Source organism: Bombyx mori, chromosome 21 (genome assembly GCF_030269925.1).
Source record: "Bombyx mori chromosome 21, ASM3026992v2".
Taxonomy (NCBI): domain Eukaryota; kingdom Metazoa; phylum Arthropoda; class Insecta; order Lepidoptera; family Bombycidae; genus Bombyx; species Bombyx mori.
The window spans coordinates 7041852-7062698 of record NC_085127.1 but is presented as its reverse complement, the minus strand read 5'-3'; the positions used below and the strand labels follow the sequence as shown (position 1 = coordinate 7062698).

At 38.6% G+C, this 20847-nt stretch overlaps 1 protein-coding gene across 2 annotated transcripts; it reads left to right on the top strand.

Moving 5' to 3' along the window:
* Positions 1-934: 934 nt before the first annotated feature.
* LOC101736676 (uncharacterized) lies at positions 935-20672 on the top strand. 2 transcript variants are annotated; one of them, XM_004929593.4, is made up of 13 exons: positions 935-1220; positions 2240-2494; positions 3800-5025; positions 5333-5450; positions 8550-8729; positions 9341-9519; positions 10642-10808; positions 14788-14894; positions 15162-15272; positions 15612-15700; positions 16648-16732; positions 17620-17749; positions 19082-20672. In XM_004929593.4, exons 1-13 carry the CDS (start codon positions 1036-1038, stop codon positions 19106-19108), a joined length of 2859 nt encoding a protein of 952 aa, XP_004929650.1. In that variant the 5' UTR covers positions 935-1035; the 3' UTR covers positions 19109-20672. The 2 variants fall into 2 exon arrangements, with proteins under 2 accessions (XP_004929650.1, XP_004929649.1); XM_004929592.5 differs by having other exon boundaries at positions 9338-9519.
* The last annotated feature ends 175 nt before the right edge of the window (positions 20673-20847 follow it).

Below are 20847 nucleotides of genomic sequence, written 5' to 3'. Positions count from 1 at the left end.
TATATAGTAAAATCCCAATGTCATAGACTGCAGAGTAACAGAGTCTTCATGGCTGTAGTTATGCTTGTTTATTAGATTTTATTTCTTCAGTAATAGGCTTCTATTAGATTGACTATCAATCTATTTAATTTAATCTATCAATAATCGAAAGATTAAGTTTAAAAATTTGTATTCGCATTAGAGTTTGATGATAATACAACAATTATAAAAATGTGGCTTAAAGCTTAAAAGCGTATTTCATTTAGCTTTCATTCAATTAATCATTTATCATTTCCATACTTTTGATTTATTATAAGTATGTAAGTATTGTATATTGGTATATAAATCATTTGATAAACATAACTACCTATTTATGTAGTTATTTCATATTATAGTATTATGTAAACGGTGTATGTATATCTATTTATTGCATTTATATATTTTTTATTATAATAACGTATTATCAATAGTACACCGCGGCACACCTGCTATATTTTTATATTTTCCAGAATTTCTTTAAATTAAACCGTTGTCTGGAAGAGAACGCTTTTAGCGATAAGACCGCCTATTGTACAAATCTATCTGCTTTTTGACTGTTTTTGAATGTAAGTTGTGTTTTGGTGTGCAATAAAAGGTATTCTCTCTCTCTGTCTCTCACTTTGTCTCTCTCTCTCTCTCTCTCGCTCTCTCTCTCGCTCTCTCTGTAGTTTTTAAACAACTTTAAAATTAATTTATCGCAAAACTATTGAATCTTCAGTTCGATCTTTGACTACTTACTTGTCTTATTGGTACTTTTTAGGAAACGGTTATCTATTGAGAAAACATTAAATGGATTGGGTTCTTGTTATTTTTTTTTGTGCAAAAGAGAGTAGTTGAAGGACTTTGTTTTCATGATAGGATACCTTCGCCTATCTGGATTTGGAAATATAGAACCTTACCACCAGTACTGTCAAGTGTCAACTGTCAAATTCTTATCAAAAATAATCAAAATGGTGTTCCCTGAGTTTTGGTGATAAAATAGGAGTAATACAATTTCATGCGACACATGAACTCTATATGGACTCAGCCATGAACAACACTATTCAAAATAAAGATGTAAAGAACAAATCTGCTTTGAGTACAAGATGGGCTCAAATGACAAAACAAGAGCAAATAATAGAGAAAAAAAAGATGGAGATCCAAGCTAAAGTCGAAGCACAAAAACAGGCAGCGGCATTGGCCGCACAAGCCAAACTATCAAAGTAAGCTATATTGTAGATATTGTTTCAAATAACACCACCGTAAAAAGAAAATTAATGACTATCCTTGATTACTCCAACATTTGTTGAAGTTATCAAAATACATACCTACTGATATGAAGTTCACACTTATGATACTTATACGACCAGTAATATAATTAATTGTTATTTCGATTACATCCTGTCATTGATCTCTCAAATAAGACCGTACCTTTTCTGAACACCTCTGATCCATGCCTGGTGACTTACGTGATGGAAACTTAAACGGATGGATGCTATGTACCAAATCTTGTTTGGATTTTATATCTCTTACGTGTTTGGCTGAGAGTTTTTTAACTGCTGTTAGGATTCATACTGATTGGATTTCAGTGTAGATTGCTTCTAGAGTTTTATGTGTATGTACAATAAAATACACTGCAATAATACAGTTCTCTGGCAATCAACTTCTATGTCTATGTAGCTTGTGAGGGGGAGTGATTTTAAAACCACCATCGTTGATTATCTCAGAAGTCAGCTTGAGGAGGACAGTAACCTGCCATGTATAGCCCGATATGTGGCTGCTCTCATACACTCAAGACTGTTTGTAATACTAACTTTATTTATTCTACGTTCTGTGATTATATAAAGAATTCTTAGCTTCCATCATTTGAAATGGAACAGCTGTTGTTAACTCATGTTTTATTTTCAGTCCTATTTATCGAATATTTATCCTTAATCTCTTTGTTGTATTGAACATTTTTTTTTTTTTAAGTAGTAAGTAAATATTTATTTATTATAAAAAAAGAACACAATATTCCTAACCTAAAAGTACATGTTATTATCCGCAACATGCTTCGTCAGATTACAGAAATAAAGTTATCAGCAACATGCTTCGTCAAAAAGTACAATACTTACTTTTAGCTGCAAGCGTCGTCATAAGTAACATAAAGCATACATATTGAACATATTATGTGTTGATTATTGTGTGTTGACAGTCTCAGTAATGGTTTATAAATATGTGTTTTGTATTTATTAATTTATAGCCCTTCTACAAAAGATGATTCCAATAATGCAAACATATTTTCCAATGATGGGAGTTTCATGAGTCAATATAAAGCTCTTCTTGAGAAACAAAGTCAGGAAAAAAAAGAGAAGGAAGATAAGGAAAAAGAAAAGATAGAGATAGAAAAGCAAGCGAAAGAGAAAAACAAAACAGAAGCAGTCAAGAAACCTGAGAAACAAGATGAAGACAATTCAGATTCAAACACACAAAGAAGACATTCTGGTGACAGGGGAAGGTAATGTGTTAATGTACTAAGAAAACAGCTAATGTAACGAAACAAAACGAAAGTACTCTAAAAATATTTTAATAAGCAAAGAGTTGTGTAGAACTATAGTGAAGTTCCTTATTTTATTTCTATAGTATCAATTAGTGAAAAAATGCTATTGACCAACCATTTGAGATATGAGTTCTACAGTCTCCGTTTTACAGTACAACGGCTGGCCCACCCTTCAAACCGAAACACATTACTGTTTCCCGGCAGAAATAGGCAGAGTGGTGGTACCTACCCATGTGGACTCAAGATGTCCTACCACCAGTAAATTGTGATTTGTTAAATACATGTTTCATTAAAAATAATGGTACTTGCCTGCGGGATTTGGATACCAGTGAATAGCAAGATACGAAAGCACGAGACGTCTTATCCTTAAGGCCACAATAACCCCTGATTTCACAGGATTTTAAACTCCAATTATAGATTTGAATTATTTATATGTCATCAATTTTGCACATTTAATCTGATATTTCTGGTTAATTGAAAATGGGAATTGACAAAAAAAACATTAAAAACAGCAGTAACAGAAATATTACCATGGGTATTTTACCTTGCTATAATTTCATTTTGTTAAGATTATAATAATGATGTTTTTATACTTTGTAATTATAGAAAGAATTATTTAAGAAATAATTATTGAAAGTCGTCGAGGCCTAAAGAATAAGACGTCCGGTGCATTCGTATCTAGCGATGCAACGGTGATAGGATCCTGCAGGCGGGTACTAATTTTTCTAATGAAATATGTACTTAACAAATGTTCACGGTTGACTTCCACTGTGAAGGAATAAATCAAAGCCGCAAAATTATAATTTGCGTAATTACTGGTGGTAGGACATCTGGTGAGTCCGCACAGGTAGGTACCACCACACTGCCTATTTCTGGCGTGAAGAGTAATGCGTTTCGGCTTGAAAAGCGGGGCAGCTGTAGTAACTATACTGAGACCTTAGAACTCATATCTGAAGGTGGGTGGCGGCATTTACGTTGTAGATGTTTATGGGCTCCAGTAACCACTTAACACCAGGTGGGCCGTGAGTTCGTCCATCCATCTAAGCAGTAAATAAAAAAAAGGAAATGATGTCCTTTTATAAAATAAGGAAAATGAATAAAAAGACAAAATTAAGCAAAATTAAAATCACAAAACAAAAGTATTACATGCTAAGTATTACATTAAAAATGCTAATGTTATTTTCTAGTAAAATAAGGTAAATTATAAAATTAATTAATTTTTTAAATTTAGTAAACTTTATTAATTCCTTATCTTAATTACAGGGAAAAATATCGGCGATGGACCGATAGGGGCCGCAATCGAGCTCAGAGTCCCATTACTCCTGTGGTGGTCAGAAGAGAATCTGTTGACAATATAAATACCAACTCTATACCATCCCTTATGCAATTTCCTGTCAGACAACCCAAAGATTCTGAGGAACAGGACAACTGGAAGTCTAAAACTGATGGAGACTCAGATTCTAACTCAGAACAAGGAAATATGTATACAGGCCCAAATGGACCATGCCCAATGCCTCCTCCAGGTTTTATGGGACCTAATATGATTTGCCCCGTTTCCAATATGGGGTCTGGTCCAAATATGGGCCCGGGTCCGAAAATGAACCAAGTACCAAATATGGGTCTAAATCCGAAAATGGCCTCAGGTCAGAATATGGGTCCAGGTCCGAACATGGGTCCCGGTCAGAATGTGGGACCGGGTCAGAATATGGGACCAGGTCCTAATATGGGGCCTGGTCAGCATATGGGACCAGGTCCTAATATGGGGCCTGGTCAGCATATGGGACCAGGTCCTAATATGGGACCAGGGTCTAATATGGGGCCAGGTCCTAATATGGGGCCAGGTCCTAATATGGGACCAGGTCCTAATATGGGTCCTGGTCCAAATATGGGCTCGAACCCTAATATGGGACCACGTACAAATATGGGCCCAAGACCAATGAGGGGCTCCGGACCGAATTCAGGCCCACCAAGGCCTAACATAGGCCCCGGTCCAATGGGTCCTGGTGGGCCTATGATGCCACCAGGTGGTCCAATGCCTCCGTTTATGGGAGGTCCTCCTAATTTTCGTATGCCTCCAAACTTTATGGGCCCTAATGGTCCTAGAGGTCATTGTGGACCTATGCCACCCAATATGTGTGGGCCAAATATGGGACCAGGACCGGGACCAAACGGGCCAATGCCCCCATTTTTCGGTCCGCCTTTCCATAACCCAATGATGGGTCCAAACGGACCCATGCCTCCCAACTCTATGAATAACATGCCCTTCAGAGGTCCTCGACCGCCTTTTGGACCAAACGGACCTCCAAATTTTGATAGTGGAAACTGCCCACCACGCATGCCGTTCAGGCCCCCTAATTCTGTTACCCCCAATTCTCACGAATCGGGAAAGATCCCCCCACCGCCACTGCCACCCCTACCTCCTCAGAACAGGAAGCCTAAAGAAACAAATCCCGGCGACGTACCCCCACCACCGTCCAATGCAACACAAGGTAATTTTATAGATTTTATTTCATTAATTTGATATGCCAATAATCGTTTATTGCATGCTATTCAATTTCAAATGAACCAAAAAAAGGATTCGAAGCTTTTGCTTATTTTACGACTTAAAATAAATCAATCGTATTTATGAAACAGAAAAAAAAGTTCAATCTGTGCAAATCGATTTCATGTCGACCAAAGAAAAAATATAAATACAACAAAAACATGACGCTAAAAAGTCAGTTGTTGTACATAGCGTTCGTTTATTTAGTCCGTGTTATCTGAACGCTAGACAAAATGCTGACTCGTGGTGTGCAGTTTTCTCTCCAGATGCGTTCCCGCCATCGGTGTACCGGGCTGCCAACGAAGTCGCCAGCAACGGCGACCACTGGGAAAATGTCCTGAAAGCAATACACTCACAAGACCAATACTTGTGGTAATGCCACTGGTAGCCAGTGTTAAACCGTTACAGGATACGTGCCGTATTCATTTCTTTTTACTCACACACATGCCAACGGAATAAGGTTCTAAATTTAGGCTTCGGAAGATTGGTTTTATACGCATATAAATATGTATTAGAAAACCATCATTAGAACACTATTCCTACAACTTTTCAGGTAAACTGATCTGATAAACGAACTGGAAGAATAAATAATTGAGTTTAAATCAAATCGAAATCATGAATATCGATTATTACACAATTAATTTTGAATTAGTAGTTGAAACGGATAGCCTTTGTCACAGAGCGGCGAGAAAAATTACATAAACTTGACCTTAATGTAGGGATGAGACGATTCTAACCTGTGATGGCACAAGGTCAACTATAGTTGCCTAATTCTATAACTTTAAAACGATAACTTTCGAAGTATTTTTCACTACTAGGAACGTATGTGCACGAGGGCGGCACTGAAAATTTCGGGAATTAACGAAGTGACACAGCATTACTATTTAAAAATGTATTTATTGCTTTTCGAAGTATTCTCCGCTGATGAAAATCTCTGTTTACGCAATTTATTCTTTATTTTAGGGAAAGTATAGAAATCATTAGGGCTTAGGTCGGAGCTGTACGGCGGATGGTCTAATAATTCAATGTTTTCTTGCTCTAAAAACTCTTTTGGTCTGTGCGCGGTGTGAGAACTCGCATTCTCGTGATGGAGGATGATGCGGCGGTTGCAGTTCTCTTTACGGAGTTCAGAAACGACCTGTGGCAAACATGCTAGCATACCATTCTGCATTAACCGTTCTTTGTCCCTCAAGAGGAATAGTCGTAACATGGCCGGTTTTGGAGACAAACGTGGCCACCATTTTTTTTGCAACACTCCGTGACCGAACAATTTTTGTTGGCTTTAACTCATTTTCGAACACCCAAACTCGTGACTGGTTTTTTGTTTCGGGTTCGTTCGCGTATATCCAGGATTCGTCACCTAATACAATGTTGTATACAGCATTTGAGGATCCTGCGTGGAATCTTTCGAGAGTTCTGACGCACCAAGTAACGCGAGCCGCTTTTTGCTCTTCACAGAGCGAATGCGGTATCCTTCGGGAAAACAACTTTTTTACACCTAATTGTTCATGCAAGATTATTTGTATTTGACTCATGCCAATGTCTAAAGTTGCCTGAATTTCGCGGTATGTCACATGTCGATCTTCCTCAATCAGCTTACGCACAGCATCAACGTTTTCTTGGGTGACTGCAGTTTTTGGACGACCTTGACGGGGATCATCACTGAGCTTGACACGTACACGTTGAAACTCAGCAAACCAGCGATAAATTGTGGTTTTGGATGGGGCTTTATCACCAAATGCAGAAATCATCCGGTCAACACACTGTTTTTGTGTTAAACCACTTCGAAAGTCATAATAAATCATCGCTCTTGAATTTTCTCGAGTCAATTCCATTTTCTCAACGACTAAACAACTTTGACAAAACCTCGTGACAAGACCGAGAATCTTTTTTAAAATAAATAAATGGTATTCGATTTTTAAAACCAAGGAGTTTTCAATTAAAAAGATTTTAATATGACAGGAACAGTGGAAATATTCCATTCACGATACTTTTAGTGCAGCCTAGTAACAAACAAAAAAATAAAGTATACCAAACTAACGACAATATATATTATAAAAGTGATCGGAATTCAATTTATTTATTTATTTTATTGCTTAGATGGGTGGACGAGCTCACAGTCCACCTGGTGTTAAATGGTTACTGGAGCCCATAGACATCCACAACGTAAATGCGCCACCCACCTTGAGATATAAGTTCTAAGGTCTCAGTATAGTTACAACGGCTGCCCCATCCTTCAAACCGAAACGCATTACTGCTTCACGGCAGGAATAAGCAGAAATAATAAAAGTGATCGGAATTTAAATGGTCAACAAAAAATGGTCATTAGGTAGGCACCGGTGAGATTAAAAATGAAGTGGAAATAAAGTTCAACATTTAATCAATCTTTGGTGTTCAACTGATGTGAGACAGTAAACCTATCATCATTCTCCTGCCCTTCTCCCAGTCACCTGGGGTCGGCGCAACATCTTTTCTCTTGCCATACTCCTCTATTATATACCATCTTTGCTCACCCCCTTCTTACACATATCGTATCTCACGCAATCTATCCATTTTTTCTTAGGTCTACCTCTTCCTCTAAATAAAGCATTTGGGATTAATTTGTGAGAGCAAACTGAATTTTATAATTCGTCAAAATCTAATTAAGAGGATTGTTTCTGAACTTCCCTTGGCTTACAAGCACAAACACAGCTGCTCATCGATTACCATCGAAGATACAAAAACCTGTGGTCCTGATGATACTAGTTGTTACATTTCACAGTTTATCGTAACAATATATGATACAGAGCGTCTGAGGTGCTAGGATGTTGGCAAAGTTGCTCAATACCATTACGGGCCCTTAGTACCCCCTTTGAAAAACAAAGTCATTAAAATATTGTGAATCTTCTTTTTTCTAAAGGAAGTCGATGATGGCGTTTTAAAGATAATAGTGGTTTTATTGTTATTCTTAAACCGTATATTTTTCATCTTTTCGATTCCAAATATCACAGACTAGAAGGCTTTATAGAATCAAAACAGATAATGCAAACAACCAAAAGAAATATTCCGTTTATGTCCTTAACCACCTTCTATTACATGCAGAGAGCGGTTTGTCTGAAAATTTTCCGAATAGAACGATTAATCCGTAAGGCACAATAAATAAGTATATCAAATTAAATTATTTGACAAACGGAAGCGGAAAAATTAAGAAGAAAAACCATTCTTGAATTAATAAAATGCTTTTTAAAGATTGGTTTTTGTATTTAAACGAATTATTCGATCCCGATTTAATTTGACCCAGAAATACATTACTAAAATTACAATGCAAAAATCAGATTTCACAAAATTGTTGGACATTCGTTTCAACTCTACTATGGAATTACGTTCAGAGAAATTCCAGTTCGCTTTTCAGATCAACAGACCGTACAGACGCATCCTTTTTGAATGTTTTTCCCCAATAAACTCAACATTGTATTGAGTTTTATTTTGCAGGATCCTCCATAATACAGACTCGAAGGAATACAAGATGTTTCGGGAGTTAGTGGATAATATAAGGAAGGGATTCGATAAGAAGCCTGTTGTTAAACCCGAAGATAAGTACGAACCGGAATTCAGTTTGGAGGACGATGACAGCGGTGATAACAGACGTATCAAAGAGGAAAGCCAAGACAGGTAAATGCACACATAAAATCCATAAATAAGGTACATCTATATTCATACTTAATATTATAAATGTGAAAGTGTGATTGTTTGTCCGTGTTGAGGCAAAAAACACCTTAATACTACGGGAAATTAGACTCAATTTCCTTGACCACACGGACGAAATCGCGGGTAACAACAACTAGTTAATATATATTATTATTATACATTATCGAGGGACTGCTGATGAATAGTCTTTGCAGCAGGCACTTGGAAGGCAAAAAAAAAACAAATGTAATGATATAAAATGTATGTAATGATAGTTATGTGTACGATTTTTTTTTTTGTATTACTAACAGAGATTTTAAGTAATCCCTACTAACAAAATGCTATGGTTTTAAAAAAAGAAACTGAAATATAGTATAAATAAAAATAATATACATATAAATAGGTAAATCGTGTCCCTCGTATTCGAGAATGAATTTTTGTGTGCATCACTAGATATTATATTACTATAAATAATGGTTTTTCTTTAAACTTTATTGAAATAATTTATTTATTGAAATAAATATTTATAAAAATTTAGAGTAAACAGGGAACTTCTTCAGATCTAACACAAATTTTTGTGTTTTTGTTTACAGCAGCTTGGTGGATTACAAAAATCGAGAATACAAGCGCGAAGCGAGCTCGCAAAGCGACGAGGAGCCGGAGGCCAAACGGGAGCGAAGGAGAAAAAAGAAATCGAGATGGAGTGACGAGCCACCGCCGGCCGACATTAAACCGCCAGGCGTCATCGCTCCGATGCCCCCGAATATACTACCTGGTTAGTAGACATGCGTAAAACAGTACTCTATGATGTAATGCCATATGGCATGACACTTCGTACCGCGTAATATGGCATTAGAACAGTACTCGGTACCTACCTTAATCTAATACATATGCCTGTACTGTAATACATAATAATATGTCAGACATATGCCTGTATTGTTTAATTTGTATAGCCCGCTAACAATTACGTATGTCTTATTGTACTGACTGTTCGGGTGTCAGATATTAAAGACCTTTTATTATTACCAAGTAAACTCTATACAAGTTTACTTTAGATTTTTTCAAATGTATAAATAAAATTGATTTAATGTTAACATTTTTAGTTTCAACTTATAAATAGTAAATAATAGCCACTTTTTTTTTTGACATATACAATGTTACAGTACTTAGACCAGAATGCAACGGACAACGGACCTCTAGATATGAACCGACCTTTTTATAACATGTTCTATGGATATGAACGTCATGTTTAGTGTTATGTGACATGCTAAATTTTGCCGGGTAATAGATACTGTTACAGTACGCGGTCGTGTTATATTACGCGTACTGCATGGCACACAGTACTTACACATGTCTACTGGTTAATTTACATTGATTTCATGACCGCAATTACTGGTGGTAGGACCTCTTGTGAGTCCACGCGGGTAGGTACCACCACCCTGCCTATTTCTGCCGTGAAGCAGTAATGCGTTTCAGTTTGAAGGACAGGGCAGCCGTTGTAACTATACTTGAGAATTTAGAACTTATATCTCTAGGTGGGTGGCACATTTACGTTGTAGACGTCTATGGGCTCCAGTAACCACTTAACACTAAGTGGGCTGTGAGCTCGTTCACACATCAAAGCAATAACAAAAAAAAAGATCATCGGTTAAATAAAAATTATTTCACTCAACTGTTTTCATGAGTTTTACTTATATTCAATTTTCACCTACTTTTAATCGCTTTGTCACCAACAAACTTAATTATAATGTGCTAGTCTAGTCACTGTGGTTTGTAATTATTACTGAGAAAACACTTAAATTTGTATTGTTATGTATGTACATTACTTGGTTTATTTTGCTTACCGAATCGCTTGACCGTCACTTTATCACAAGTCATTATTAAACTGACTGCTTAGGTCCGAAGTTGGCAAAGATCGACGAAGAAGGCGTGAAGTTAACGACCGTGAATCGGAACAATCAAGCTCTGATGCAGTACGCGATGACTAACTACGGACGTACGAATTTGAATCCAGATGAATGGAAACAATGCGAAGATAATTTCAAATTAAATTTACTGTATCAGGTAAGAGTTTTGGTTTTTTATAGTAAATAATGATAAAAAAATCTACCTTTTTTTTTTTTTTTTTTTTTTTTTTATTGCCTTTGTAGGCAGACGGGCATACGGCCCACCTGATGGTGAGTGGTTACCGTCGCCCATGGACTTCAACAATGCCAGGGGCAGAGCCAAGCCGCTGCCTACCGCTTAATACTCTCCATAAGCCTCGTTTGAAGAAGGACATGTCATAGCGCTCGGGAAACACCGTGGAGGGGAGCTCATTCCATAGCCGGATGGTACGTGGCAAAAAAGATCTCTGGAAACGCACTGTGGATGACCGCAGTGGCTCCAGGTAGTATGGATGAACTCTACTCCGGTGGCGGGCGGTGCGATGGTAAAAACGAGATGCTGGTATCATCTCGAACAATTCCTCAGAGCACTCCCCATGGAACATACGGTACAAAATACAGAGGGAACCGAAGTCCCTCCGTAGACCCAGAGGCTCCAAACGATCCGAGAGAATGGGATTATCGACAATCCGAACGGCCCTCCTCTGTATGGAGTCAAATGGAAGAAGCTGGTATTTGGGAGCCCCGGCCCAGAGATGGGAGCAGTACTCCACGCGAGGCCGGACTTGTGCTTTATAAAGCAAAAGTCTTTGTCCAGGCGTGAAGTACCGCTTCGCTCTGTTGAGGACTCCCAGCATTTTGGACGCCAACTTGGCTTTGCCTTCCAAATGACTCCGAAACTGGACATCGCTCGAAATGTCGACCCCAAGTATCCCGATACTCTCGGATGGTTGCAGGGATACTCCTTGGAATTGCGGCGCCATGACAAAGGGGTCCTTCTTCGCAGTGAACGCGCAAACTTGTGTCTTTATCGGGTTGAATTGAACCAAGTTCAATTCACCCCATTCGGAGACTCGCCCCAGAGAGTTCTCCACTTCAGACACAAGTTTTGATCGTCTCTCTTGCACCACGCTCCGAGAGAGACTCTGATGGCCGATATATCGCGCATCCCCCGTGCTATCATCTGCATAGCAATGCATGCCATCAATAGACAGCATGTCATTGATATACAGGATGAAAAGCGTGGGGGAGAGCACCGAACCTTGTGGAACGCCAGCGTTAATGGTCATGGTATCAGAACAGTCACCGTCTACAACGACCATGATGCTCCGCCCATCCAAAAAGCTAGCGATCCACTTGCAGAGACCCTCGGGGATTCCGTAAGATGGTAACTTCGATAGAAGTGCCCTATGCCAGACCCTGTCGAAGGCCTTCGCGATATCAAGGCTCACAGCAAGAGCCTCGCCCTTGCTCTCCAAGGCTTCAGCCCACCTGTGAGTAAGGTATACAAGAAGATCGCCAGCTGAGCGACCGTGACGGAAACCGTACTGTCGGTCACTGATCAGCTGGCGATCTTCAAGATACTTCAGGAGTTGTGTATTTATAATTCGCTCCATCACCTTGGAAAGCAAGGAAGTTATCGCGATAGGCCTGTAGCTCGATGGGTCCGACCGGTCACCCTTCTTGGGGATAGGGTGGACGTGGGCGGTCTTCCATGAAGACGGAACCCTGTTAGTGCAATAAGAGAGGCGATACAAACGCGTTAGCGCAGGTGTCAGCTCAGGGGCGCACGTTTTCAAAACCACTGCGGGGATGCCGTCTGGCCCACTCGACTTATGGACGTCCAGGAGTCGGAGCTCCCGCCTGACTGCACACTGTGTGAAGCAGATATCCGGCAGGGAGCTATCACACCGGGGGATGTTCGGTGGTGTGGCACCCCCGTCGTCCACAGTCGAGTTCGAGGCGAAGAGTTTGACCAGAAGGTCAGCCTTCTCTTTCGCGCTGTGGGCCAGATTGTCATCGGACTTGCGCAGTGGTGGGAGACTAGACCTGCAGAAGTTTCCTTCTGCAGCTTTGGCGAGCGACCAAAAAGCACGGCTCCCGGAGGGATAGCTCTTCAATCGCTCGCCAACTCTAGCGACGTGCTCCGACTTCGCCTTGGCAATTACCTTCTTGTAGGACCTGGAAGCGGCGTTATATTTCCGCCTTTCCCCTGAGATGTTAGGATCCCGACGTCTCCTGGCATTATCCCATGCCACGTATGCAGACCGCTTGAGGTGTGCAGCATCCCTGCTGGCATTGTTATACCAGGGTCTGCTGCGACCCCCAACGGGCACTTCAGAGGAGGGAATAAACAATTCCATCCCCTGGAGCACCACGTCTTTAAGACGGTCCGCACAGACGTCAGGATCAGCAGAGGAGAAGCAGAACCGCCCCCAAGGGTAGGATGCGTAAAATTCACGCAATCCATCCCAATCTGCTGACATATACCGCCAAACTCTTCGATACCTGGTCGTCGTTCGACGATCAGGACGAGAGAGTGGTACGGCAGCACGAATAAGGCAGTGATCAGACGATCCAAGCGGAGCGTCGACCACCACACTGTATCCGGCCGGATCTGTGGTCAGCAGAAGGTCCAACAAAGAAGGCTCGTGCCCCTCGATATCTGGGACACGGGTGGGCTGTGTCACCAGCTGGGAGAAGCCGTAGGCCAAGGCGAAATCGTAGGCAGTCCGACCCGGGAGGTCAGTGGTTCTGGACCCCAACCACTCTTGGTGGTGAGCGTTAAAGTCTCCAAGAACCACCACCTCCGCAGATGGGTACTGCTCAAGCACGCGGTTAGTCCCCTCTTGCACATGCTCAAACAGAGCTGAACCTGCATCACTGCTGTGGGACCTGTACAGGCACGCGTAGATACGCACACCCCGGCTTTACGCAGGAAGTTGTGCTCCAATACGTAGCCGGGGTATTCAAGGTATGAGGTATCATCCGGAGCAGATATCTGCGTCTCCGTTAAAAAAAGCAGGGCAGGCTGCGCCGTCTCAAGGTGGTGGTGTACGGCGTCAAGGTTGCTATGTAGGCCCCTGACATTGCTGAAATCCACATTAAATGTGGAATGGGGGACCGCCTGTGAAACCCTTTTCTTTTTTTTTGTCGTCTTCATGATTCTTAAGTTTACGGAGAGTAGGATTAGGAGAGGTAGGATGTTGGAGGTGAGATCGAGGCAACACCTGAATGAAGCGCGGAACATAGTACGTGCTCGACCACGGGTTGCGTGAGAGACTGACGCAGGGCATGGAAGGGCCCCCAGTCCACTCTGCGTGCGATCGCCGGGATCCACTCCGGTCTCCGACTCCGGCACGACGACCGCACGACAGGATTTTACACCGGTTGGCGGGACAGCTTCCCGGGGCGGAGTTTAGTAGAGACACCCGGGTTCAGGTCCCCTACTGACCGGCGGGCGGCAGCGGTTACCGTTTCACTGGGTCTCCCTATACCCCCGTCAAACAATCACGCCCCGTGAGTTCGCACGCACGTCTGCTCCGCAAGTTCCAGGCGTCACCAAGACTCAACCCCAACAAGGAAGGGGAAAGGGAAAGGATAGAACTGGCTCTCCAACCCACACGCCGGAACACAGCTAGGCTATTTGGCGGCGGACTCTAGTTGGAGGGTGGTCGCCAGCCAGTCGGACTAGGTCCTACCACCGATTAATACCTACCTTCTTAAGGTTCGTTTTTGCTTGCTTTTTTTTTAAAGGATTTTATGACCTGGTAACTAAGGCCTTTAAGTCATGTCTTATTTTAATGTTATGAAATGAAATGAAATGTGATGAGTTCATATGGGATAAAGTATAATCTCAGTAAAATGGTGGTTAACTACTGCAATTTTTTTAGTGGACCTTTTGAAGGATACCAAGAAGTTACGTCCAGCGACTTTGTTTCATTTTCCCACATTTGTGCACTTTCACAGATATTAAATAGTTAATAAACCACCGTTATTACACATTTAAAACTGAAGAAACACTAAATAGACAAAATAAAACAAATCACACAACTTCACTCCTCGCGTTCCCGCCAAAAAGTCTAAGGTTCGTTTTTGCTTGCGACGGCTCGGCCGGTACAGATGTGCTTGAATTTTGTTTTTTTTTTTTCAAATAGGATATGCTAAAGAAACGCCAAGAGGCCGAACGTCTTGCTGCCGCCGGAAAACACAAGTACGAGTACGACAGCGACGAGGACACAACAGACGGTACCTGGGAACATAAGTATGTACAGAAAATTAAATAATTGCTCTAATAAATAAATAAAACGAGTTCAGGTGACACGCCGTAGAAACCTTTAGAACTATTCTATCTCATTCTGTCGCACTCCAGATGCTATATAGATGTATATGTCGGTCTCTCTTTGGTGTCCCTTTTCCAGTGTCATATCCGTTTTATCGAGTTTCATATTTTTAGGTTCTTGAAATGAAAAAGGTCGTGAATGCCAAAATTTTTTAATTAGTTATAGCGTCATGATTTTTTTATTGACAGATTGCGTGCTAAAGAAATGTTTGCTACGGAGAAGTGGGCCGATGAATTAACACGGCAGGCTGCTGGTAAACATCACATTGGAGATTTCCTGCCTCCGGAGGAATTGAAAAAGTAAGATCATTCTCTGTCATGAAGCTGTAACTCCCATTCAAGAGGACACAACTTTTAATACATTACAATGTATACTCCTCCTCCTCCTCCTTCTATATGATACTATCAAGACATTTGCTATTTATTTTGTCAAGTCCATAGAAATGTCAAAATCGGTAACCACTATATCTCAACCACACCACCAGGTGGGCTATGAACTCGCCTACCTTTATAAAATCTAATCAACAGTTTACTATTTGTAATTTCTAGATCGAAAATAGATATTTCAAGTCCTTTTTACCTTCTGCAAGTCCAAAGAAATGCATTATAATTTTTTATAACACTTATGATAAATTACAGATTCATGGAAAAATATTCAGCTTTGAAAAATGGCAAAGAGCCAGACCTGAGTGATTATAAAGAGTTCAAGCTGAAGGAAGATAATGTCGGTGAGTACACATTAAATGTCTACCACATCGTGCCATACTATGACTGTGTCAAGAAAAATATATTAATTGTATCGATAAAGGGACTTTATTCACTAGAGTGCTTCATCACCCACTACCACTTACCTGTGCCAAGACCAACAAGTAATTTTCGCATGGATTTAATTTAATAGGAATACTAACATCAATGATCTGGTTAATCAAACAGCTAACTGCAGTCAGCCATGTTTTTTTTGTACACGCCTATTAAAGGGCGTGGAGCCCAGATTCTGGGCTACTCTAATTTCATCGAGCTGTCAAGTAGTAAGCTACTTAACAGTTTCTAAATGTTATTTCAGAATTTAGAATAACACTTCTTGACCACCCTTGTAATGGCCTTCTAAAGCTTTGATAACTAAACTAAATATATGAGATATTCACTAGACCACTAACTCACCCACTAACTCTGATCCGTGCCAATACCGACGAGTAAGCTTCGCATGTATATATTTTAGGAATAATAACTTCAATAATCTGGCCAATTAAACAGCTGACTGCAGTCGGCCATGTTTTTTTTCAAACGCTTATTATAGGGTGTGAACCCAGATTCTGGGCTACTCTAATTTCATTGGGCTGTCAATTAGTAAGCTGCTTAACAGTTTCTGAATTTTATTTCAGAATTTAGAATAACACTCCTTGACAACTCTTGTAATGGCCTTCTAAAGCTTTGATAACTTATTATTTTATGTATAAGGCTATTAATTATTAAGGAATTATGTTACACTAAAACCTGTATGTATCTTAACGATAAGTGTTTTATTACGAATAAGATTGTAAATATTTATTTATTGTTAAAGTTTCTAAATACTAGTTTGTTTTGAGTTTATGAACGATACAAGCATATCTGCTATTTTTAAATTTAAATAAATAGGAACGAATACTAAAATGCTAAAAATAATAATTTGCTTTAGGGTTTAAAATGCTTCAGAAGCTTGGATGGAATGAGGGTCAAGGTCTCGGCGTAGAAGGTTCAGGCATCGTGGAACCTATCAACAAGTGAGTGAACTGTATTTGTCTTAAAATCTAATAAAATATATAACTGATTTTTCTCAGCGCCTAATACATTATTCTAATGATGTTAAAGAAAGTTGTAAATGCATAGTCAATTTCATTTAAGTAAATCCCGTAATAACCACAATCCTATGTATTTGTGCCGCGAAGAAGTCCCGCCTTCCGGTTTGAGGGGTTGGACAGCCGTTATATAACACAACTGAGATTTCCAGTTTATGTCTAAAGGTGAACTGCAGCATTTATGTTGTCTATGATCTCCGGGAAACACTTTAAATCAGGCGTCGGTCAACTGATTGCTAGTGTATTGCATCAGAAGTGTGTCGTCCGCTCTGCAATTTTTGTCACCCTTAGGGTTGCCGTTCGTACTTTATAATAAAGTATAGTACTTAATTTCTGGTAATTATACTCTATACTTTATGTGAACAATAAAATACACGAAAATTGTTTGGCATTATTTGGTTCTCTTTGGGATTTTGAAAAGTTTAGTCATATATATATATATATTTTGTAAGCGAATTACATCGATTGCTCAATCGATGTCGCTACTCGCCAACGTCACATCACATATGCACTCGTTTTATAACAACTATTTCTGAACGCAACTTAACCTCAAATGTCAACAATGTCACTGTCATTAATTGTCTCAATTTATTGTTTAATTTGTTCAATTATTATTGTAATACAAATAACGTATTTATGCATAATAATAATTAAATGTAAATTGTACTTTATTATAATACTATGTACTTTTTTCCTACCTAGAATCACCAATGTAGTTTATCTGCAAAAAAAAGGTGGCAACCCTAGTCAAAATGTAGATATTATGTAAATTATTATTATTAGATATAAAATTATATGGTTTGTCTTTTCAGGGCGAAACAACCAGTACAGAATCTAGGACTGGGCGCGTCCACTTCGGACGTGGTGTCGCCCGATGACGACGAGTTCGACGCGTACAGGAAACGCATGATGCTCGCTTACAGATTCCGACCTAATCCATTGGTAAAGCTATATTATCTTTAGATATATGAGGCCGTCAGCGCAAAAGTGGCCTAAACTGATCATATTTAGTATGGAGATAATGAGGTTTTAATTGACTTTTACACTGCAAGCACTTAGGCAAAACGCCACAAAAATAATGTTTACAAAGCCATTAGTTATTTATGGGTGAAACTAGGGATAGGGCGGTTTTGCATCAAAATTTATTATGTTTTAAATAAATTGCAATATATGTACATATAAGCATGAATATGAAAAATTGAGTCCGACATAACCCGGTCCGTTACCCCCCTCGACCGGGTATCCGTAAATGGATTCACCAGCGTTAAAAAAAAATGTAAGAGCAGCGCCCCTAGCGGTAAACGTAGGAACGCTGTTGCGACTCCATAATATAAATTTGAGTTAACTTTTACGCGATCGAGAAGTTAATTCCGACACTGAACTCGAAGTCTCAGAACTACTCAGAAGTTATTGTCGGCTTCATGGCAAGACTGGTATCTTCCCATGCTCCAACACAACGATAAATCCTAAACCCCGATAGGTAGTAAATGGTTTTGGGCGCAATTAATTCGAAAGATAGAGATATAATATTGCCTGATAAGTCAAAAGATTACGTCTTTAAACGCTTTTTTATTAGTTTGGCCTGTACATGTGTAACTTGAAAATTGGCACACGAATCAAGGACTGGTAGGTGGCAATAAAATGATTTTATTACTTTATCCTTTTATCCGGTCAGGATTAAAATTAGTTTCGATTAGCTAAGCTAAGGCGTGTGTATTTTTTTTAATATTTTGAAATGACGTATGTATATTTTTTTTTTATAACTAGCTGACCCGGCAGACTTCGTAGTGCCTCAATCGATAAATAAAAGATCTAAACTTTTGTATAAAATAAACTCAAAACAAACAAAAGGAATCCGTCCGACGCGACGGAAGACACATCAAAGAAAAAACAATTGTTATTTTTATTTAATTCCGACCATTTTCATATTTATCTACCTTTTAAACCTTCGCTGGACTTCCACAAATAATTCAAGACCAAAATTAACCAAATCGGTCTAGCCGTTCTCGAGTTTTAGTGAGACTAACGAACAGCAATTCATTTATATATATTATATATAGATTTGCTTAAATGAGTAGCCTAGCAGGAATTATCGAGTTGTTATCGGAGTCTATAGACTAGAATATAAGTCACACATTGAATGAGACAAATGAATGAGAATTTCAATGATTTTTCAAAAAACCAGAACAAAACCGAATGTTATATTTACAATTTTGTTTTACCCCCGCATCTTTTTTGGGTTACTTTATTTTAATTTAATATTGTTTGTTTCAGAATAATCCACGCAGACCATATTATTAAGAACTCTTTGAAATACTTATTATTTGTGCTATAGATTATTCCATAGACCATAGATAGACCATTATGTATTTCTAAATATTATCGAAAACATTGTTACATTGAAAGGAATGCTTACAAAATAGTGAAATAAATATCCTGATTTATATTAAAAGTGGCTGCGTAATCACTTGTTCTGTTGTTTCAACAACTCAACGTTTTCAAATACATTTCAATCTAATTTTAGGGTTTAATCTGGTCTGTTTATTGTTTTGATTTCATAATCACTAAAGTTTCGTTTTTTGGTCTGCTACCATGAAAACCGTAAACTATTCGTAAGAGTAATTTTAATTACGACGATGACTGGCGAAAGCGACTATTTTAAGTACATAATATGTTTAAAATTTTGTTTTAATTTTTTTTTTAATATGTATATGTTTTAAAAAAAATGGGTCACTTAAGGATTGAAGAAATATTAAATCATAGTCCTAATTATTGTTTAGGATAAGAAATATATTTGTTGTATTTTTGTTGTGTAAATGCGATTTGTATTTGTAAAGTGCTCGAAATTCGCCGGTGTAACGTTATTTTAAATTTGTAGTGTTTTTAAATTCGAAACTGGGCTGTATATTTTTATTTTTTAATAACGTCTGGGGAAAGTTATTGTATTAATACGAGTATTTGTAATTAATATAAGACAAGGGGCACTAATGGACCACAATTTAAAAAATAATTGTATGTCAATTTAATTAAATTAATTGTACAGTCTACTATTTTTGTGGACTATGTTGATTTGAGTCTAATTTAGTTATCTCTCTAATTGAAATATAGTTTTTTTGTAATTAAAATGTCTGCTCTATATTTTGTCATTCAGAAATGTTATCAAATCGATGGTTAGTTGGCTACCATTAATATAAGTCAGTAAAGACTACATGTTAATACTTGCCCGTGCAAATAGGTACTTATAAATTAAAAATGTTTAAAATTCGCAAGACACGTTAAATGGAATTGTCATTTTTTGTTCTAATTGTCGCAAAAGTGAGTGTCCTGAATTATATTCCAAATAATATAATTGATTTTAATCTATGTTCAGCTGGCTTCTTATTTTGACCCCGAATGACGTCACACGTGGTGAAGTTGTGCAGGGCTGGGTACTTAAGTTTACGCAGCATTTTTGATGATCATTGATAATCATTACATGAACAGTCCGGTACTCTGTTTATATTGTTAGTGGCGTAAATAAATAAAAAATGTGGTACGATTGTTTAGAGCTCACTAAAAGTTTTGAAGTAAAATACGAGATTTTAAGTTTTTTAATTCTTAAATATGTAATGCGATCTCCGCGTATCTAAATGTAATAATTGGGATTTATAATTCGTTTACGATTGAATACCGGTAATTTAAGTAGGTAATAGTTTCAATACTTTCGAAAGTTTTAACCTGAAAATGTTTTTACAAACTTCAGTGTTGTAAACAATATTAAGGAAGAAACTTCTCCATGTTAGTGTATATGTTTATAATATAAAATAATTTTATTGTTAGATTTCAAATGTATGTATACTTTAGTGAATACATGAAATATATGTGTCGACTGTGTTTTATTTCTCTCAACACATTTTTTAATTTTTTTTATTGCTTAGTTGGGTGGATGGTCCCACAGCCCATCTGATGCTATGTGGTTACTGGAGCCTATAAACATCTACAATGTAAATGCGCCACCCACCTTGAGATGTAAGTTCTGAGGTCTCTAGTTACAACGGCTG